General features: G+C 39.3%; 1 protein-coding gene across 1 annotated transcript in view; it reads right to left on the reverse strand.

The window, feature by feature from the left end:
- The window catches only part of unc13c (unc-13 homolog C (C. elegans)), a gene marked incomplete at both ends in the record, with an annotated part of 98,156 nt that overhangs the window by 25,673 nt on the left and 48,158 nt on the right, over positions 1–24,325 (reverse strand). Inside the window, 4 exons of the mRNA XM_083916659.1 lie at positions 12,033–12,118; positions 14,505–14,638; positions 20,542–20,670; positions 21,669–21,758. Coding sequence (XP_083772785.1) covers positions 12,033–12,118; positions 14,505–14,638; positions 20,542–20,670; positions 21,669–21,758 — 439 coding nt within the window. The remainder of the gene's footprint in view (positions 1–12,032; positions 12,119–14,504; positions 14,639–20,541; positions 20,671–21,668; positions 21,759–24,325) is intronic.

Genomic DNA, 24,325 nt, shown 5'->3' on the forward strand with positions numbered 1-24,325 from the left:
AGCTGGTATGAAAAGCGGCTCAGGGTTGTCTTCTTTTGAAGTACAACACTCGAAAATGGCAGGGATCACTTCTTTCATCAACGCCTAACTATCAAGGCTGAAATGGTTTTGATGTCTGAAATTGCAGAGGGATTTAAGGTTTCATCTGGCTTCACCTCCTCAGTCTGTGCTATTAAAGTAGCAGGTGGCTTAAATATTGTAAATATTGAGTCAAGATTGTTTTACTCGAGAAGAGCTGCAGTTATTCTGACGTAGAGGCGGTGTAATATCTAAACAGAGGGATCAACTATGGTAGTGCCACTTTAATAACTGAGCTGGCACTGCTCAGCAGCTTATACACACACAGGATGGACACACTTACACACACACAGTCGCAGTTTGTCAACCTTTGTGCCCTGAGCTCTCACTGCACACACACACACACACACACACACACACACACACACACACACACACACACACACACACACACACACACACACACCCTCACTGTCACACAGTCACCTAAAGGAAGCAGATGGAGGTCAGTTGAGAGACAGAAAAGTAGAGGTCAGCAGGTGTTTTATTTAGTACTGCCCAACAGGTTCTGCTAGCTTGCTATATGTGAGCGTGTACAATGTGTGTCTACTTTACATCCACTCAAACACATGTACTATCTATATATATATATATATATATATATATATATATATGTACATAATCAAAGTAGTACGTTGATGAGAATGTGTTGTGGTTTCCAAGAAAATATTGACGCTTGACTAGAAGTTTTCAGTGACTCACATAAACCCCTAGCCTGGAAATCCAGACCCACATCTCCATGACGTAGGGTCTGACAACGAACAATGGACCTTTCCAACTTAAGGGGCAGCACCATTGCGTGCATTTCAAAATACCACTGCACACAATTGGACAGCACTACTACCAACTAATACCAATCATCTGCAGCCATCTTTGTTGTTTACTATGACAACTTTGAGGGCATCCGCCGTATCGGATAGTATGATAAGATTGGTGAGTTGGGATTTTATGACATAGTTAATGAGCTAAAATAGAGAGTGCCCAAATTGTAATTTGCTAGCGGTGAGTCTGGATTTCCAGGGTAATAAACCTCATCTATACAAACAAATATCAATGAGTTATTCACTCTAGTAAAAATAATACATTTGGTACATCTGAGGAAACAATTTCTATGGATATAAAGTACTCTACGTAATTATATGACCATAACAAAAGTACAAACAGCATAGTCAGAGCAGTCTCAAGAATTGTTAGATGTTCTGCACACTTGCTATGCTTTTACAGGTACAACAACTCACTGTACTGATGACGTTTGCAATTCTAAGACCAATACTAATAGTGGGGATAAAGTATGTTACTTTTGACAGAAGCTTCTGGAGAAAAGTTCATGCAAAGCAGTACATCCTTGGGAGATCATAAATATGCTTATATTTCTAGTCCACAACTGGGAATTTTGTCCAGTGTCACAACAGATAAAAGGATCGTAAAGGATCGAAACTTCATGTCAATTTTCTTAGAAAAGTATAAAGAGTACACACATTATCTTGGATCAGCATTACTGAGGGATGGGCTATTAAATACAAATGTATTTAAACACACAGAACTCTATATTCTTAACTGCATTCCATTCACTGAAGGACATGGCTCATGGTAAGACTTATCTTTCAAGCTTAAAAATCTGTGGTAAAAAGAGCGTTAACTTCTTGAACAGCTTTTGTCTTTCAGAACTCTTCACTTCAGGAGTCATATCATGTCTCCAGAAAATGGAAGCAAAGAAGAACAGCATCCACTTTCTGCACACTCTGAATGAAAGCAAAAGGAAAAAACTTTCCATTCACTGGGTCCACTGTGATTGTTTGAATAGAGGAGACAATCTGAGGGAAATAAGGTCACTTGGGGCAGTGTTTTTAGAATACTGCAATTCATCTTTTTTTTAGGGAAAATGGTTTTTTAATTTTTTATATCCAAGACGTCCAGCTGAAAATGAGGTGACAGACGTGTTGTGTTTTCAAACGGTCAAAGCCTACTCAAAAATGCAATTCCAGGCCGTGGAACTTCAATGTGATTATCAGTCCTTGATTTTACTCCTTTTCTATTTATGAGGTGTCAGATTTTTTCAGTGTCATTTTGGAAGTCAATTCCTATTTATTTGAATTGATGGATTAAAAAAAATAAAAATAAAATTGTACTTACTGTGTATGTGCAGATGTGCTTGACTGTGGGTTATCCTTGTAGCATCCCAAAGTCTGAAGCAAGCAGTGTTACAATGTGTTACTTTACTGACCCTGAAATATGCCTTATCCATTCGAACACTGCGAATGTGAAAGGTTTGAAGAGGGACAACATAGCGCACTGAGATTTAACGTTAAAGGACCATGTTAATATGTGGGATATGTTCAGAAGAGTTTGATTGCACATTCTTCAACTAATTGACATTTTTGGACAAACAAAAGGGCAAATTTGACGTATTATAGCAGGAATGTTAATGAGGATGAGACTGTAATGAATTCCATGAGAAATCCCTCTTCTTTCTACATTCTTAAACTTCCTCAGCACCCTCAGCCTCTCTATCTATATATATTTTCAATAAAAATATGAGGTTACCGGCTGAAACAGCTGTGTGCCCCATCTCCTTTATTTTTCCAACAGGTTTGATTATTGCATTGTTAACTGCAATATGATGTGATACAGCAGAATTATGACTGTACTTGGTTTGGTTAAATTAGATTGTGATGGGGGGAAAAACTAACACTTCATCTTCAAAAACATTCTTCCACTGCTCCTATCTTCCAAACTGCATTATAATTGTTAATTTTCTCTTTATACAATCATGCAAACGGCTGTATAAATCTTATGGCATCATATGTTTGCACCTTGCCAATCTCCACTTCGTAGACAACAACATTTTGCCTGGAGAGGCCAGGCTGGTCCGTCTTCTACATGTATTGAGGCATTTTCATTACCGGCCATTGTGATTAGTACAGCTGTTTAATAGATAATGCGACTGGCTGAGAAGATTGTGATTAATTACCACACCCATCCTGCCCATTTCGCCTCCAGTTTTAATAATATACTGAACATAAACATATAAACAAAAGTATCAAGTATGCTTGCATGCACTCTCATATTCTGTGCTCATATTATGTAGCTATTAAGATATGGTCGTTGTATTTGTGTCTGTGTCTGTGTCTGAGTCTGCGTATTTGTGTATGCATACACGGGTGTGTGTGTGTGTGTGTGTGTGTGTGTGTGTGTGCGTGCCTTTGTGCACTGCTGGTGGTAAACAGTGTGGGCGGTCCTGAGGGAGGAGTAGGCTCAAGGTCCCTGGTGAGGATGTCATCTTGTCTGACTCAGCCCACAGGGACAGACAAACTCACAGGAGACTCACTCACTCTCTGCCTCATTGATTTAAATGCAGTGGATATTATGATGAACTGTGGTGGTTCACCAAAGCATTTCCATACTGGCATAGTCTAATTACTATTCAGTGAATATATCTATAGGAGCATTTGGTGAGACAAATGCTTGAGACAAAAGGCTGGCATAGTAGCCAAGGCCAGTATAGTTCTTTCTGTGACATAATTCCTTCATCTTGGTTTCTGTCCCAGTTCTGTCAAAGGGCCTTCTAAGCTGCATCGCAGGGGCCTACTAACACAGCTCTGCTATAACACCAGAGCGCACAGAGATACTGACAGTTGATATGACCCAACATATAATGCATTAGGACACAGCTAATCTTATGACTTACGTAAGAGTCCACTCTGCTCCAGTATAGTGATTCCCCATTGCAGTGTATTTTTTTTAAATGCATATGTCCACTGCAAACTCTACCATTTGTGAAATATTTTGTTTTAAAGATATTAATATATAAAAGCCATGTGCTCTAGTTAGCTGGGGCACAGAGAGATCCAATTGAACGTGCAGTGCTATGCTGAAAACTGCAAAAAGGCATTAGAAACCAATAGTTGGAGAACACAATGTCTGATTAAAACCCCGCTGCAGGACAACACACAGCCTGTAACCATGTCCTAGCACTGTAAACAATGTCTTTCTTTGGAAACAAAATTCCCCTTGTAGAGGTACATTAATTGAAATTCAGCTAAAATATTTAATGGAGTGAAGCTGTTTCAACAAGCTGAAGCTAAGGTAATGGGCTGGTGGAGCATTGGATCTTTAATGATATGCTTCAGAGACCACGGCCATGAAACAGCTACACAGTGGATACAGCATGTACTGTAGAACTTCATCATAGAAGTATTCTGAAGTCTAGTCTAGGAGTCCTTGTTAGATGCCAAAACACATTGAAGTATTTGATATAAACACCTTAATAAGCCACATTTCTAATTGAGGTGACATAGAGCAGTGGTTCCCAACCTGGGTCCCAGCCAGGGGGCTGTACAAGGGGTACATGAGGCTTTGGTTAATTTATACAAATGTTTGAATATAAAACTAGATAAACATAGAAACATAAAAGTACTATTGATTCATCAGTATCTAGAAAAAAAAGTAAGGATATATTTGAGATGATAGTTACCTTAACTTTGGTAGAACTAAAGGACAGGACAGTGCCATTTGGGTTGAAAAGCTAGTTGATGACAGCATGAAGCCAAGCAAAATTAAACAACACGAGGAAACATTAAAAAAAAAAAAACAGCCTAACACACAAGACTATCAGGCTTGGGGTTCAGCTGTTGTTAGAAGGGGGGCTTGAAGGAAAAAAGTTTTGAAATACTGACGAAAAGCTAGTCATACCCTCTGTTTATCTTATATGAAGTTATGAGGTTTGGTGAGCTGGCTCCAAACTACCTGACGGCCGCTGATATTTATTTGAGTCTGAACTTTAAGTAGCACATGACCCTTTCTTGTCAGTGGTCACCGAAAATAACCATGATGATTGATAAGGATTTTCAATTTACAACTACAGTGCAATTCTGAGTGTTTATGGTGTAGGTTACAGTGAATAGAATGAATGAGAGAGTTATTTCAGCTGTAGTCATAGTCATTCACTCTCTCACATCCTCCTCCTTTTTTCGGTTTCTTATTTTACCCTCTCTCTTTTTATCTTCCCTCCTACCTCTCTCAGTTGCTCTCCTTCTCTCTCCCTCTCACACATTCAGAGATTCACAGAGATGCTAAAATTAGCTGCATCCATTTCTGCACCAGCACTGACACCAAAGGCCTCCGAGCAGAAAGCAGAGGATGCATCACAGACCTCATTAAGGAATGCACATTCACATGTGTGCACACAGATACACACAGATTCCTCTTTTATTCCCATTCATTCTTTCATGCTTACGTGCACTACTGAACACTTGCACAGTTGCACAAATGCACAGACAATAACGCCTGCACGCACGGACACACAACGAGGAAACAAACCCACAAAGCAGAACATTCTGACCCGCCTCCTTCAGGGTGTCTCTGTCAGCCACCCTACCAGTTATGTGTGCCTTCTTATGTAATCAGGTCACTCTGAGTTACTTCCATTTGTCTGAATGGTAAAGACAGGCAGCAACCTGGACTGGCTAAGTATACTTACTACTCCTAGCACCTCATTATTGTCATTCATTGTGTAAATGCACTCCTAGCACCTCATTATTGTCATTCATTGTGTAAATGCACAAACAGTACATGCACAAATGAAGGAATGTGCACATGCATACTGCAGGATACATATGTGATCTTATGTATACATGCAGAACACATCTGTGCACTTTCCCACTGCTTTTCTAAGGATCCAAACACAGAACACACACGCACCACATAAACACAGAGACGCTGACAATGTTTGACAGTATGATGGGGGAGAGCCACACCAGGGAATTAAAGAAAATATGACCTTCCTGAGTACATTTCTTACACAAAGACAAATACCACCTGAGAACCTTTCTTTCACAATGGATGCAAAACATTGAATCGAAGATAACCTAAGCAATCAACTGCTGGTTTTACGCTTACAATTTCTAGCCATGAATGTGCACAGGAATGATTGTTTTCTGATTGATCTTTGGAGAAAGCAGTGAGCCATTATTACGATAATTAAATCCTGTGTGGTTTCACTGGTTTCTTTTACGTATAACCAATCATGTTCTTTTCTGTAGCTACACATTTTTTTCATCTAGAGCTCATGTGCCAGACACATGTATCCCTGAGCAGGCCAATATAAAAAATAATTGACTCTCTTATTACGTCATTGAGTTTTCATTTGGGTAACGTTCGCTTACACTGCTCATATTACTCTATGTTATACCATGTCCATGTTATCAATTTTGGATTTGGAATTTATTAGCTGCAGTGCCATATCCTTGTGAGAGAGTTGCCACCCAGTGCAGAAGTATTGGCCCATTTGTAATTTGGTGAGGCCTGATGTGTTACTGATTTAATGTTTAAAAAAAACAACAACATGCAATGTATCTACCAACATATTCTCAAATGACATGGTGGAGGAGGGTCATCGGTTTCGGACAGCAGCAGAGAGGAAACCAGTTTTAAAGTTTGGCAGCGAGGATATGATAGGCTTAGGAAGACCGTGGCAAAATCTGGGTGGTTTAACATGAGTGAATGCCCATATTCAGCAGATGGAGTAGAAAGGCCATAGAGTGGGAGAGAGAGAGAGATTGTAAAAGAATGAGAATGTAAAGACTCTTCCTTATTGAACTTTCAAAATCATGGTTTAGCTTTAAATGAGTCACAGTCGTAACTGCCAAAAAAGTCAACATTGACTATGGTTTCACAAAGACACTAACACCGGTTCCCTGGGTGAAAGTGCTGTGTTTGTTTGACCTATCCACCTCCCTTCCACCCTACCTGGACTTTGGGGCTCTTATACTAAGTCATCTTATGTCCTTATTGGCTCCTGCTATAATTACTACGGTCACTTAAGGTCACCGACCACTAACGTACATTAACATGGGACGTAATAAACTGCTTCCAAAATCAATCTATATGACCGTTTTGTTGGTAAGGACGGTCTGTATCTTCTATACAACCTGATATACATACCTTTCTCAACTAACATAAATTACTACAAGCAGGGAAACTAAAAAACTTTACTTACATACTTGTGATATTAAGTGAGCAATACATAGGAATATCAAAAAAAGTGGGCTCTGATTTACAAGTTGCAACTGGCACCATCTGTTTTTTATGTTGTTACAATTGTTACAGTACAATGTGCATGTTTGAACCACACTGTTATGCAGTTTATGAGCTGTCAAACTATACTTCATTTCACCTGTCTCCACTAAACCCAACCTAGAATTGTGACAGCGGGTAGGACCAACAAGAAATGAGCAATAATTCATACAAAGTGCTCTTTTGAGGAACATGACAGTCATGTCCTCTTCTTGGCACGTGCCACTGTAGGCTGGCAGTGATGTGGTGACAAGATGAGGCAAGAGGAGGCAAAGCAGGGAAAGAGGGTTCAAGCTTAAGGAGCAAGAAAGAGGGTATATGTGACTGAGTGCATCCATGATTCTTGTCTCCATTTGTAACACGGACACCCTCAGGCAAATCAAACACACACAGACACACGGACACACAGACACACACACACACACACACCCACACACACACACACACACGCACACACACACACACACACACACACACACACACACACACACACACACACACACACACACACACACACACAAACACACAGACACAAACACACAGACACATGGCCCAAACCTACTATGACAGTAGTCAGTAACACCCGAGGTGGGCACATGTCCAGCTGCCTTTACTTGACTTGCAAACATACACACAGAGCAACAACTGTTGTATTGTCCGTACTGTCTGTATTGATCTACTTAACTGGGTTTATTGTCCTTTATAGAAGTGAAAAGACTAGTAATCTAAATAGTTATTACACTCTCATGAAACTGTGCTTTTCAGAAGAAGCCTTATAATCATTTGAAAAGTAACTAACCTGTAGTGTTGCTTGTGTTTCGGTTATCACTCAACTTACCTGTCAGTCAGTGGTTTAATCATTTTCATAATAAACATGCACAAATATTGTTCAATCCTTGCTCCTGAAACTAATAAAAAATTGTCTCCTAAGAGTTATCATTATGGTATTTTTTATTATGTGTCAGCTCAGCTTTCAGTGTATAGAGCAAATGTTCCAGCTCTGACTTTGCTCAAGAATATAGCTGGAGAACCAACAATTTACCTATTTACAAAACTTTGGACTATTATCAATTCTCAAACCTGTTTGCTGGATTACTAAAAATTACAGTTATGGGTTGGATTTTGTGAAAAATCTACTAGTTTGTGATACAACATAAATCAAACAGAGGTCACTATCCTGCCAGTACAAACAGACACAAGAGTTTCAGTTTTAGTATTGCAATGCCAGATAATAAAAAATGCCTTTGCTCTCTAGGGTCAAGGAAGGAGATGAGGTAACAGGTAACAAAATCATATTTGCGAAAGAAGGCAATGGAAGTATAGAATATTTAACATTAACATTATTGTTAAGGGAGGTCGAGGCTACTGATCAGTAGCAGTCTTGACTGCTGTCTCCAATATTTTCAATTTTAAAAGGATATGGTGTGCGTTAAAAGTAATACACATGGAATCATAAAAACAGGTTAGGATTAGTGATGCTAATCTCAGTTCCCATAATCCAGACATCTTCTAGCTACTCATCACCTCACCACAGAAATACACATCCATCTGTGCGCACACACTTATGAAGCTGCACATCTAATTAAAATATGATGCATTACAGTCCACAGATCACATTTAGAACCACCTTATATATGAAATCATATCGCATGTAAAGAATCTACATGCGTCATGAATGCATTTGTGGGTACTGCATATCAAGACACTGCAGTTTGCAGTGGCACCTGGTTACCATAGAAACCAAAGATGGCTTAGCACAGAGAAAGTGGTAATTTGTGCTGTGTAGATGAGGATAAATCACCTATAAGCTCTTTTTGATGCTTTTCTGCCTTTTCTCTTACACATAGTCTATAGGGCATTCTCAATCCTTGACCTCAATCAGAGCCCAGTTTCTCTTACCGCTTCCTCTCCACCTCTTCTGTCACCGTTAAAGTAGCAAATATGCCCTCTGTGCTGACTAGTTCAATGTAAAGGTGGTTCAACTTTGACCAGGCAAGATATGTATGAATAAAAACACCTGCATCAGCCTAAATGTTATATCGTAGCTGAACCACATAATCCTAACACATCTGTAATTTACAAAATGTAGTTGGGAATGGTAATCTTTTACCTTGCAATGCAGCTGAATTCTCACAATAACACAGGCTCAATTGTGAATAACAGGTTCACATCTTGTCAGGCTCCAAGTAATGTGTTTGTGTTCAGATTGAAAGTGAGCTAGAAAATCAGTGTCCTCTGAGGAGCTACTGGAAGTTGAGAGGGGAGGGTGAAGTGTGGGGTGAGTTAAAAACAGCAATAACAAGAGGTTAGTTTAGATGCTGCAATAAGCATCAGTTATATCAGAATTGAAAGAATCCATTGAAAGAAGAGAATGGCACTAAAAGCTTTTCTTGATGGAAGAGTTTTTCTCTTTCTCCTGATTGACTTCAACAAGAGTTTGGTGGACAGATGGTTCATCCAATCACCTGCCAGGTATGTTTTGAATGTACCTGCCCTTTCCTAGTCAGTTTCAAATGACGCCTTTGCAGATGGCACTGTGTAACAAACAGCTTAGGTAATCTTCTTCACTTAAGTCAAATGCAAAATTGTGTCCTTTTGTCATATTGCTTGATTTCTTGGTAACAAAGGGGTGGAGGGGTTGGGGATTAAGGGCATAACCCATGTTTAACGGGGCATCTGTTTGCTTACCTGCAGAGCAGATCTGAGATTTATTGCACTGGGAGTCTCTGCTGTCTCTGGAAAAAAGACTTGTGGATAAAATATATAGTTAACTGTTGAAGACTACAATAATCATAAATTTAAAATAAAATTAATTTAAGCATATTTACTGCTTAAATTTGGTACCATATGGCTGTTATGGAGTGGGGGATTTACACCCTTGAGTAATAAACATAGTGGAAGAACCAAATTGATATTTTGGCTCAAGCTAAAATACAGATTGTAAATCACTCCTTTCAGTGGTGTGAACTTTCCTTTTTAATGCCTTTATCCTAAACACTACAGGGAATTCTACTTATACTATTTAAATTATGGAGTTACAATATAATATATGAACGAGCATCAGCTCTGCCCGTTCACATTTTAGAGAATGTAATTAGTAATTTCCCTTATTAATTAAGTATTAATTGACCCATCGCTTTAAACCAGAATGTTCATTTTTATTACCCAACCCCCCAGAGATATAACTGTAATACATGCATGATTGGTGCCCATAGCTTTGCCGTTCATTGTTTGTTTACAGGGTTTTCCCTGGGGCTTGCAACTGTAAACTATGTCATATGTTCATTTGCATATTGGTGACATCATTACGAAATAATTTGTATAAAGCTTAGTAGTTGTCACGAGGGAGAGATCACAAATACTTGTCAAATAATAAAAAGATGGTGAACCTGTGCTGAAGTTATCGCCAGCTTCAGCAGGTAATGTTTGTGACATGGTAGTTTGGCTTGGGTCTTAAGGAGTTGTAGTATTTCTTTACCGACAAAACTCTACAAACACTGCACTGCTACATTCACAGCTATAGTGACACACATGCCTCTTTCTCTCTCTCTCTCTCTCTCTCTCTCTCTCCCTCTCTCTCTCTTCACCGCGCTATCACTGCTGTCAACGGACATTCATACCGCACTTCTCATAGGAATTAATTGAAGTGCTCTGCCGTTATCGAAGCTGCCAGTGAAACCCAGCATAAGGGGCTGCAGCTGCCGCTGTGTGCGCAGCATACACATGTAGTGTGTGTGGGTCTGTAACACTGTCCATGCTGCTGTGTGCACGGACCATAAAGCCACATGTGTGCAGAAGACAACAAGTGAATGCTCGTCCTTGTTTTTGACTCAAAAAATACTGCTGAGGCAGTACACCTCAGCAGTATAATGGCCGGGAAAACCCTGGTTTACACAACTCACATAATGGCGACTTCATGGAATCAGGAGGATTTTCCAGTTTTGTGGTTTCTCCAACATCCACAACTTTGGCAGTGGCCATGATGTCTCGAAAAGTACAGATTACAGGTAAACTACAATTACGTTGTGCTTTTCGCTTCAGGGTACCATGCTGTGTGTAGTCTGGCTAAACGGCTGTACACTGTAGGTAATAGTGGTGGACCGATATGGGTTTTGCAATGGATAATGTTGATATTAAGAGAGCAGGGCCGAGGTGGAGAGAATAAAAAATACTGGGAAAATCACAAATCCTTTCGGTAATCTCATCTGAAAGACCATTTCAATTTAGATTACAACACTGGATTCTAAATAACCTTAACCATTAAATGTCCTTAAAGTAATTAAAAAGTAAACTCCATACTGTTTTTATTGCTTGTGAAAACAATTGGACCACATAGGTACTAAAACAAACAAACACACACACACACACACACACACACACACACACACACACACACACACACACACACACACACACACACACACACAGTAACACACCAACTGGACCATCTCAATTGTTTTCGATTGATCAATTGTTTATCTTGACTAGAATACGTTCCGGTTTCTCTATCAATAGAGTGGAAAAGGGGAAGTGTGTTATCTAGATAGGCAGTAGAGCTGACCACAGCCAGACACAGCTGATAAACAACAGTGTGACACCAGCAAATAAACAGCACTCAGATAAACAGGTACAGCACAGTAACATTAAATACTCATTCCTGAGTACTTACGCATGAAGGAGAGCAACAAATTAGAATGACCTGCTAATTAGTGAATAGCTAACAAGTAGCCACACATTCAGTAGTGACTACTCAGGATGTGTGTTAAAGAGTGTAACCTGCAATCCATTTATACTATTTACCTTCATCTCTTGTTTACTCCCACACTACACACATAAAACCTCAAGCAAAAAATAATTGTCTGATTGGTAGCCTTACTCACCTTCCATTGCATACTTCATATCCAGGGCAAAGAGGCTCCACATGATCTCAGCGCTGATCTTTCCCGCGTTCAGCTCTTGTGGAAATCTGTTGGAATTGAATTGGATTTCAATCAGGCTCATTTCCGTATAATGTCACGCTCGACTGGGTGGCCTGATGGCTTTGCCCAACCTGAATCTCTAACAAATGACTTAACAGATGTGCAAGAAGACATGGTTGGTGAATTTTATAATCTAATAATCCCCCGTCATTTCCAAACCTGGCTGAATTGGGGCGAAAAGGGAGAGGCATGCACGGCTTGCAAGGCTTACAAAAAAAAGTGCAGGAGGAAATGACACAGCAGAGGAGAGAGAGGGAGAGAGATAGAGAGAGAGAGAGAGGGAGAGAGAGAGAGAGAGAGAGAGAGAGAGAGAGAGAGAGAGAGAGAGAGAGAGAGAGAGAGAAAGAGAGAGAACCTATTTGGCAAGTAATATGCTATTTTGAATGCCTATAGATTTTCAGTCAAAGCTGGAATGTGAGGTGTCAATGGTTTAATTGTCCATATCTTCAGACAGTGATGGGAGGACATTTATAGATGATGGGGCCTTGGCCTGAGAAAGGTCACTTTTTCTGGAAGTGCTTTACTTTTGCTGCAGACCACCCTGTTACCAACAACAAACTTGTCCGATGATTTCTATTGAAACAGTAATCATCTGCTGAGCGAAGGACACTCCGACAGAAACCTATGCCCAAGCGTGCCCGCACACAAACACACAAACACTTTCCTCTTCCCTTCCCCAACCTTTAGCACATACTTTTATGGAGCAAAGGAACAAATACGGAGATTAGAAGGAGGATTTGTGCACTGGAGAAAAAAAAAGCAAGCACCCTAGAAACAATTGCTCCCTCCTTCAGCTCTATCACTCAGAATCTTTCGCTCAGCCTCTGTTATGCTTCAGTCTCATCATGAACACACATGGTGCACTGTGGGTGAGGCTGATAATGAAAAATCGTCATGGCAAAGATGAATGTAACATCTGCAGCAACTGTGCATGCATGTTACAGGATGTAAAATCAACTTCTATGTGGTGAAATAAATAATGTTATGTGGTTTGCAGTCCACATGATGAGTATTCATGGAAAGCCCTAAAGCGTCTTATCCCTTCCATTTTAAAAAAAACAACTGCAGCATCCAATTTTACGTTTCCAATCATGAAATTAATTCTGTAGATCAGTCTATTGGCTTAAAAAGATTATAGGCAAGATTCCAAGAGCAAATATTCTCACCACAGAGAAAGAGAGTAACAGCTTAACATTTCTCCTTCTGGCAGCAGCTCCCTTTATTTAAAGACAACACGTCCACTCCTGGGGTATATTGTGAAAAAGCACTGGAGTTGCCGTCACTTTGTAACTTGACCAGGAGAATGTGGAGGAAACGGGCATGAATATTGCAAATCTATCATTAAACAGTGTAGGAGAGAAAGCTCAGGGCATAAACAGAGTCATAATAAGCATCGTAAATCAGCAAGAGGAAAGAGAAAAGAAAAAGTGGGAGGAGAGAATGTGAGAGTATATATATGAGCGAGCAGAAAGAGAAAAATTTGCCCCATCCAATTTCTTCTAAAGCCAGCTCCACTCCATTTTCTTCAGGATGTGTCATTTGTTTGATTTTATTAACCGAATCATGGTAAAGACACAAAACACAAATGTCCCCTCAACACCATCAACACAACTTGCCCTCAATCCTTTTTTTCTACAAACAAACCTCTCATCTGTTATATAATTCAGCAGCACTGTGTTCCCCTTTTAACCACCATACAAACAAAGCATTTTTTACTGCTGGCTTCTCTGGCTGCCTCACAGCATTCTTTGCGCAACACTGCACTCATTCATGTATCCATAATAAGTAAATACATTTTTTAAATTTACAGGAGCAAGAAGGATTTTTTTTCTTTTTTTCCCCCCTCACATTCTCTAAAGAAAAACAAAATTATCTTAAAGTTAATTAATATGAAGAGATAAGAGGCATTTCTTTCCCCTGTCTATTTAGTCCTGTGTGACGAATAATGAAGCCTGAATTGGCTTAATTAACTCAAATAAATACAGTAAAAAAAAGCCTAATTAAAACATAAAGATTACTCTTTTTTTTTTTTTCGGACAATATTTACATATCAAACACTTTCCTTTGTGTCAACCACATGTTTGTCCATGTAGTCACGAATGGTTGGGCACAAGCCCTTTAGCTTCTTCTCTTGGCATGTTGAGTGTGTTTTTCAGTAGGGTCATACCATTATATGGTATACCATTTGAATTTAAATGGAGGATACATGGTTACATGCAAATGGTATTATGTTAAAATAATGTTCAGCAATGCATGTGTAATGAGAATGCCTAACTGCTCACTACAAAAGCTGGCAAAGCAACTAATAAAGTACATGTTGAAAATTAAGTTGATCAGTAAAAAGCATAGATGGTATAATAAATAAGTACATACTGGTTAATGACTGGGGCATAAGCCGTCCGGTCCTCATCGATTACAGACACCATGAGAGTGATGAGTTTGGGCCAGAAGTCCAGATTCTTTATTGATGGACCCTGCTCCTCTCGGGGAATGTCCTGCTTCCGGCTCTACAAAGAATAAAATGAGGATGGTCAGAATCTGAAGACAATTTAAGTGTGTTGAAGGTAAAGAAAATTTGGATTACTAATAAGTTGCCTGGGATCACAAAGAGAAAGCCAAACCAAGAATGTTGTTGTATGAGACACCATTTTTACGCCTGTATATATCCTGTATTGCCTGCCAAAAAAATATCTTTATATTATTCAAAATGTATTTATGCAATTCATACTATACCTGCAGTTTATATAAACTGAGCAGGAAATTAAAACAATGGTATATATTCACAGTGTAAGGACAATAAAACTTACAACCAAATTCTAAACGATATAATCAAGAAGATTTTAATTATTATTAAAGCCATTTTTTTCATTTTATTGATAGTCAGGATTTTTTCTCAGTGGCCTAGTCCACCATTCCATGTGGGATTCAAATAACTGTAACACTTGTGTGATACATGGGAAAGGAATTGTGCAAGTTTGTAATCCAGGGTTTAATTTTATGTCATTGATGTCAGCTTCACTGTTTCTTGTTCTGTATCTCTCCTACTGCGGCTAGTAAAAAGGCACTGTACTCCGATATTAAGACCATTAATAAAGCAATGTACAACTATTTTCTATGTAAATATATATTGGACTTTCACGTATTGGGGTGAGGGCTGTGTGGAGGATAAAGGGTGGCTTTTTGGGGAGGTGGCCACAAGAAGGGCAATGTAGTATATGACAAAACAAGAAATGGTAATTTTCTGCATTTTTTGTTTAACATTTTGGCTTTAAATATAGCAGGGTGTAACAGAAGAAAAGAGCAGGCACAGTGAGCTGCTTGATGAAGAGCTGCAGGTCAAACACATCCAACTCCTCCATTGTGCCATGTGCAGCATAAAATCAGATTTTGGTTCATGGCATGATGGTAAAAGGAAGATTATTCCCTGAACTCATTATTACAACAATGCATGTTTGTTTCTCTGCGCCAGAAATGGATAGCCTACAACAAAAATAACCTGTTTCTGGACACAAATCTTCCAATTTTAGCATTTTAAAAGTGTAATTCTCCTCCTCCAGTAAGGTGTTTATGAAGATGTGGGTGTGCGGTAGAAAGGTGTTACATATGAAACCTCTCACTGACTCTACCATCTGCTCATACCACACAGAGTTTAACCACACTGATCTCCAGTCAGCAAGTAACTGACACAGTTTCACTCTGCCATGAACTGGGTTCACAGAAAACAAGCAAAGCCACGCGCACAGAAAACACAGAGCTGAGACATACTGACAGCTCTGTATCATACAGACGTGACCACATGCACACTTACACTGACAATGACAAATATAATCTATCACTGTGGCCTATGGGGACATAACCTCCCAAGAGGATGCAATACACATTCGCTCATTTGTGGATATAATTCTGTCTAAAGCAAAATGCATGCTTGATGTATGTTGCTGAAAAGAAAAGAATGTTATAAATGAAACATGTCCAATTGTTTTTTTTTTTATAATTTAGGGTTGAATTACTTAAAAACCTTAAGCCTATTGACTTTGGTGCAGCACAGAGAGGAGATGTTGAGAGCTGGGGAAATGGAAATGCAACATGAGTCAATTTATCACTGATACAATCCTGAAACCCTAATCAGTTCCTACAATAATCAACTTGTGTCGGATGATTTAGATTCTTGTTTTTAAATATCTGGAGATGCAAAGCAGACATTGCACCTAGAGGAGCTACAGAATTTAATCTCACAGGAAAAAGAAACACAGGTGATTCTGTGACAGTCCATCATGTCAACCCAGGGCTCACTACTTTAATCATATGGGTTTTTGGGCTGCAAAAGTTAAGTCTATCATTGTGTGTGCCATGGTCATGGAAAGACATTACTACTCATTCCATGGGAGTTTCCATCCCAGGCATCGTACTGATCAAATGCTCATGAATTTCCAATTTGCATATTCACTTATGTTTGGTATATAGCAAGACATGAAAAATGCAATGGTCTCCAATGTGGAGGCAACAGGGAGCTTTATATGTAACAGCTTCTTAACTCAAGGACTGTGTTGGGACTTGCAATTTAAGCTTGATACATGTTAACCTGGGTCCACATGTACCCAGCGGAGTAGAGAAAATCATCTACAGTATGAGTTTCAGTAATAGAACTGGAGAAGAATGGCTGAGACAAGAAAAAAACATTGGTCAGTTTTATCATAAATTAAGGCAAGCAGCACCAGAGACGGATTTGCTTGGTCCATAACATGTAAAGAGTTTAACAAGTGATTACTGCCCCCTAACTCATGGTTAATGAAATCAGAGTAGTCTGGCCTGGTATGAGAGGCCTGGGCCATCAGGGGGAGATATGCTGCTACATGTAACAAGGTAAATTTATGTTAAATTGGAGGCATAATATAATGAAACAAATATCTCTGCAGGAGGTGACTCAGCTATGCAAAACCTGTCGGTGGTTGTACCTTTGTGCTTGTGCGCGTGCATAGCTGTATGCATGTATGAAGGACACTGAAGGTTGTGTCATCCCTACTAAATTGGATGCAGTATGCATCCTGCTAAAACGAAGTGTAGACTCCCTTTGCTCATCTGTATTCACCGCAAGTAGGTTCAAACTCATTGTTAAAGGTGATTAAGTAGCTTGCTGTCTTTTACAGTCCACAACACACCCATGGGCTTTACTCTCAGATGTACGAGGAGGTGAATACTGTACTGAACTAAGAGCACAGTGTAGTTTCACTACTTCTAGTACAGGGTGGTGGTGGGGCTTTAGTAGAAATATTCATACTGCAGTGTATCACTCCTGGATAGCTAGGGGTTTATGTTTATTGTTTAGCACTCTCAGTCTCTGTGTGGGAGAAATCAGCATTAGCATACAACTGGCTCCCCATCAATTCTCACAATATGACATAATTTAGAGAGACTCTGATTGAACGATGTTCTTGGAGAATGTGATCAGATTCCAGAGAGAAAGAGCTGTGAGTAGATTTAAAGCTGTTCCAATGCATTGGAAGGTTTAGAGAAAATAGGCTTTGTATAAAAATAGTAGGTATGAAATACACTCAAAGGGACACATTCTGAAAACAATAGTGGTATTCAAACACAGTTAAATCGACCAATGGGGTATTGTTGGCAAATATCTGATAACTTTGATGAGAGAGATACTTATTAAATAAATATGAATTGCTTGCACAGTAACAAATTGAGAAGTCTTCTAGCTTCATTGTGGCTCTTCTCACAAACAGGCACAGTGGATCCCTGCTTCTGCAAACCTGTCAACAATCACCGTCCTACCTCTTCCAAATGTGATTGTTTCTATTTATCACTCGACTTAAGCATTAATATCTGCATAATACATAAGCATATGTGCGTATAATTTTTTTATAGAGGCATGTGCATGCTATAAGGCATTTCATGGCTGTGCACCATCACTGCCAATCCACATTCATTCACAGTGGAAGAGCCAGAGAGAAAATTAAAGCAGTTTTTTTCTTTTGCCCTTATCCATGATTCCTTTGCCCTCCTTCCACTTTGTCTTTGTGCTTTTCAAAATCTCCTTTTCCTGCCAGTATTCATAGGCTGTTAAGCTTGACATCCCCCACACTCCCTCCCCCCTCCCACAGTCATTTAATGCCTAGGCAGAAGCAGAGAGCTTTGTTGTTATGCTATGCAAAATGCCTCGTTGTGGCTGGGATATTTCACTGCCTGCCTGGCCACCGTCTCAGCTCTTGTGTCGCCACACTCAGTCACTGGTAGCAACTAGAGATTTAAGATTTGAATTGTATTCTATTGGCTGAGTCAAAGGCTAGCTAGTGTATTGTGAATATGATAATTTATAGTCACAGTGAGATTCGCTTTGAAGTGAAGATTATGTCCTTTTCTTCGGCTCTAGAGGAAACATTGACGGAGAGGCTGTCAATTGTGAAACTGTGGTGGACGACGATGTAATTAGTAAACGTGTCTATCCCTCCGGTTTGATAATTGCTTACAACCCCTCAGGCTGTTTAAACAATGGTAGATTATTATTCCAGTTTTCAGCGGATTGCACCCATTATCTTAAAAGACATTATCTTCTGAGGTGTGGAGACCATTCTTCTTGGGAAGTTAACTGTAAAATAATCAGGTGGAGCTTACTGTTGCCTGGTTATTAACTCAGGCCAGACCAAGTAAGTAAAATAAACCATGCAAACCTTAACTGAGGACTGTGTGATGCTGGGTTTCTTGAAAATGTAATTAAGTGAGTCTGTGATCTCTTAATATGATCACATGCCCCTAGCTGCAGGTTGCACATTCTTACCCGAGGAGGCTGTATGTCATCATGCTTTCATGCAAGTTTATTCATATTGTCCATGTTTAAACTACCTCTGGACACCAAGGAGACAAAATATCCTTGACACAGATGTGATGGTGATTTGAATCAACAAAGTGCTACCTGATGCTAGACTGCTTTTATATAGCTCTTCAACACAAACCCTTACTTAGAAGGTTGAGTTCCTTCATGCAAAGTTTGCAATAAACACAGTGTAAACTTTTATTATCTGGTAAATGTCAGTCATGACATGAAATCTATTGATTTCCAGCCATGCAGCAATTCATTTATTTTTTCCCAGTATTGTTAACCATCAACACAAAGCACACTATAGCTGAAAAAGGAAAGTGTGGTGTCCGCATTATGTTATACGTGAGAAAGGCATGGTGTGAGTGGCAGCACCTGGCAGAATATTTAAGATATTCATGTTTTTACCTTGAGTGTCTGACAAATGAATTAGGAGCAGCCCTGAGGTAATAACTATTTGATATCATATTAATGACTACCAGGTATTCTCTTACATGAATTTAAGTGAGGTACTTCACCAAGCTTAAACAGCTCACTTTTTGTAGGGTGGTCCGTTCATAAAGACTCCATTAAGTGTCATTTATATAGTTTCTGCCTGTCTAATTGCCAAATGTTGAGTTGCTAGTTTGCAGATTAAATGTGATTACATAAACACTGCGTGTGCTGATCAAATTATTAAAAAAATGCAAAAAATATAACCAAACAACATTTATAAAAACAATAAACATATGCCTAGTTTTTCTTAGTCGGCTTGCCATTACCATGTGTGTACTATTAATAAAAAATACAAATCCTCTAGATATAGTTTTTTTTTCTCTTGTTGTGTGTTTGTTTGCTTCTGGATGGGCCAGTAGTGGGCTGGGTTATAGCTATCAAGCTAAGGGAAGCCATGTTAACAATAATGAAAGGCAAAAAACAGCACTAAAGCTGAACAGCTGGCAGACAAATCTGATACTAAACAAGGGTGAACAAATGCAACAACATTAATATTCAGCTTTTGCTGCAAGATGTACAAATGTTACATCAGCCACAGGCGAGGCAATGCTTTTTTTAAAGGTGCTAAAGTGATAAGCACCGGGACAGGATTTCGACCAACTAACAACAACAACAACATCGATCTTTAAGACAAGAAACCGGATGTAAAAGGAGAACCCCTCAGAGCAGAGATTAGGTCCCTGTTATTCTCTCTTTTAAAAAATACAATGGCTATCTGATTACTGGTGCGTTTAGGAAGGAGATGGAAGAGAGAGTGATTGGTTCAAGAGTTTGACTGACTACCGAGCCAGTTATTGTGTATAACTGTGTATAATTTGACTAGACTTTTAGTTTTCAAGAAACATGAGAACTAAATCTAAGTGAGAACTCATTAAGTGTTAAAATTACACATTTTTTATTGTGTGCATCACTGCATCTGCAAGATGTAACGTGAGGAATACAGGGATCTCAGTATTTGGCAGTTCACTTTGGACCTGAACCTACTATAGCACAGCTATGTTGGTACCTGTGCAACAGTAGAGGCCTGACTTTATTGAACTGAAAACGTTGATTGGTAGTGCTGGTCAAAAGAATCTGGAAGCTGTTTACCTGGTCAAGGAGCTGGTTGTACAGTTCATGACAGTTATCAAAAATGTATTTGTACGTGGAGTCCAGACACGCCTTCACACAGTCTTTCACCACCATACTGGCTCTTGGTGGACTCTGAAGCTCTTGTACCTGCGCACACAAATACATACACATGATTAAAATGTTAGGTGTCCACCTACAACATAGGTCTCTTTAGAGTTTACACTATATAAATCATCCAATGGGCATATATGATGTTAGCAACCTAAACCGATGAGTAACTGTGTGTTATATTCATTTCTATATACAGTACTATCTGTCAATGGAGTGAAAACATAATGATATCAAATTACGTGTCTGAAATATTAATCTCAAAATACCACTTCCTTGTAAAAAAGGGCAGCCTTTTTACATTCATTACATATATATACTATGATTGACATGTGGCCAAACTGCCATTTAGGTGTGTGTGCAGTATACCGTACAGTAGCGCTGTAGCTCCTGTGTGTGAGCAGCGTTGTGTATACACAGCAATGCTCAGCATGGACATGGCACAGAGTGAAAGCATTAGTAACCTAAAGTGACAGATTTCATTCCTTTGCTCATAGCTGCCATCTTAGCTATGCCTCAGTGCACCAGAGCTACACCCCCACTCCCACCAAAATAGAGCTGAATGGAGCCGAGCTCTTTATATAACGGAAGAAGTCAAGATGCACTTTTAGGGGAGAGAAGGAAGAAGAAACAAAACAGAGCGTGAAGCATTTTAACTGAAGTGGTCAACACATGTTACACAAAAATGACCCTATTGCATCAGCCAGCCTGCAGTCAAGAAAATGTGCAGCAATAAATTTTTGGATTTGAATGGTCAGTGGTGTTGAGAAAGACAGGTTTACAGGAATTATGAGTTTGAATTGATTTCAGCTCAAAGGAAACGTGCCTAAAATCAATGCTGGTTTATGTGTATAATTGAATGTTGTGATATTTCTTGTCACTAAGTCAAGGGCACAGCACTTCTGTGATAAAAAGGTTATAAATGCCACCTGCAAAGGTAAGTTAGTGTTGTGCATAAACATTTATTATGCCCCATCACCCTTCAAATTGTACTCCCTGCCAAAACAACCTAATAACTCTCCCACATACACACAAACCTTCATCCTAAAGAAGGTGATGCTGGTCAGCAGATCAACAGTGGACTTCAGATCTTGGAGACGCTCCGGGTTTCCTGCAGGGAAATTATCCTGGAGTAAGAAAGAGAAAGAGGGAGAGGAAAATATTGTGTTAAAAGCAGCCTTTTTACCTCGCACATCCCCACCCACCACATCACATCACATTGCTTATCCGGAAACATTGAAATTGATTACAGAGCAACGCCCAGCAATCATACTGAAATGACTGTCTGTCTAATCGTTTAGTGGACAAGGGAGGTCTCCGCTGATGAAACCTCTATTTCGGGGCCATGAAGTCATCAGGCAGTGCAGAGCACCGTGACGGGGAGCATATGAAGCCCTGACAGCCCTGAGGAAAGGCATCACTGCCCCATACATTATCCTACTTCTACTCTCTCTGTGCTCTAATAAAATTTTGCTCGTTTTCTATCCCTCCTCTACCTTGTCAATAAATGCACAATGGAGATTCAGGAAATAGAGCAAGCTTTTCACAGCAGCCTGTAGGCTTGACAGCACAAGAGCGGCATAGATGCTTTTATTGGTTTGATAAGTTTTCAAATAAGAAGCAAAAAGCAAAAAATGGCCAATGGGGTTCTGAATACAACAAACCAATGGAGTGGATGACACTGTGGATGCCCTGTTAATGCTTTACAGTCAGTCAGCTGTCCACTTACAGTATATTTCTCTAGACCCATGATTAATAGGAGCAGTCTAGTTCAGGAAAATAAGCCTGACACACATTCTGCACAAGCAGACGTGAACCAGTTAATATATTTGGCTGCTGATGGGGGGGGGGGGGGGGGGGGGATCAGTTTCCGCCTCACACTAAAAACGTTTGCATCACAGCCTTTTATAAGAACGTTTTTGAGTATTTCATCATTTGTTTCTAGCTGAAAAATTGCATTCAGTTTACATTTTAAGATGTGATTCAAGAAGCTGGGGTATCCTTCTCCAGTCTCCAGCTCATTATTTTATTATTAATTCTTCAATTAGAAGCAAAGAAAATAATTTTCTTGCAGCTGTTCACAGAATGGAGCCCATGGGTGTCATCAGTCACTACCCTTTTGTTTCTCTGCTGCCACTGACATTTCTTTCACAAAAACCTCACTTAATGTATCAGACAAGTAAAACCATCAGCCCCCTTTGAAACATTGATTCTGTTGCTTTCACTGCAACCTTGACTGTCACCAACAGTTCACCTGCTGAAATCACTGTGCTGGAGCAGTTACGACAACAGTTCAAAATGTGTTTCATCTGTTTACTTTGGGTGTAGGAATTACAACTTCTATAGAGTGAAAGCAATTAATACTGTGGTGTTACTTTGCTGCTAAAATAATAAAGGTCCCTGCATTCATCAAATAATGTCAAACTAATCTTTGCTTTCTTCCTTTTCCAATAGAGGCCTTAACACCTTTATCTTTCAGAGGAAAATAACCCACAAAAGAGCTGAAATTTCACAGAAACAAAACCGCATGTATCACTACTGCCAGTCTGCCTTTCAGTGATAGTGGAAGTCTGATCCATTGAGTCTACTTTGTTTTTAAATAAATGATTCCTTCAAATTGCACTCAAAATTAAAATAATCGTATATTCTATATATTTAAATAAAAAAGCTTCATTGTGTAGCATTTTAAATCTGTTCTGAGATCAAAAGGTAATCGTGCTGAGTAATTATGGTCAATGTCAAGTAAAGTCAAATGCTCATTGACACAAATTATGTTTGCAGCAAAGGAGGTGAGTGGATTTCTCACAAAAAACAAATGTCTACATACAAAATGTTATGATCTCAGTCATCAATTTTATTACAGATTTGACATCCTGTTTTGATTGCAGATGGCAGGGTTGCACACAAAATATTCATTATTGACTATAAATTATAGTATATAATTGACTTTAAAAAGTAAAAAAAAAATCCTAAAGCGTTTAAAAGAGCATGTGATGTGAACTGGTACTTACAAAGCACATGAAACTGATCCCTCAACTGCTCTCAACTTTCAGTGATTCTAAAAGCAGTAGTGTACATTCTGTCTACCTCTACTGTAACAGCTGCTGTCTGAAGACGAGGCATACTAACAAGCAAAACATCCATCTCTGAGCCAAAAGTAGAGACGACATCAGCATGAGATGGAATAAGGAGTGAGTGATGCTGATGAGCTTTTAGTTATTTCTGAGTGTCCTAGTGTACGTTGAATATTATGTGCCTTCACTGAGTGAAGACTCCAAAGCAGCGACTGCTTATCATTAAAATAGAACTGTACAGCTTTGCAATCAATGTGTTAGACTATCCTTGTATTCTAACACTAGACAGAGGCTGCATAATGCCAAAAAAAAAAGAAAAGTTCTAGCCAAACATCAGGCAACAAGTGGAGGGAGTGCAGGTAATCATGTGGAAAGAGAGATCAAGAGCAGTCAGGGACTGATGGACACTGGTCATCCTGCACTCTGACCATCCTAAGCAAAGGCATATGCCATAGAGTGTGTGTCTATGTGTGTAGATTTCAGTGTCTATTACAGTTATAAAGTTTAAATGGTATACTTAATGGGTGCATATAAATGTATGGTTATGAACAATGAATAGGAAAACTTCACACAGTGAAACGCCTTTTCAATAACCTTTATCATTTTCCCCCACAGAGGTT

Source organism: Echiichthys vipera (assembly GCF_963691815.1).
Source record: "Echiichthys vipera genome assembly, chromosome: 1".
Taxonomy (NCBI): domain Eukaryota; kingdom Metazoa; phylum Chordata; class Actinopteri; order Perciformes; family Trachinidae; genus Echiichthys; species Echiichthys vipera.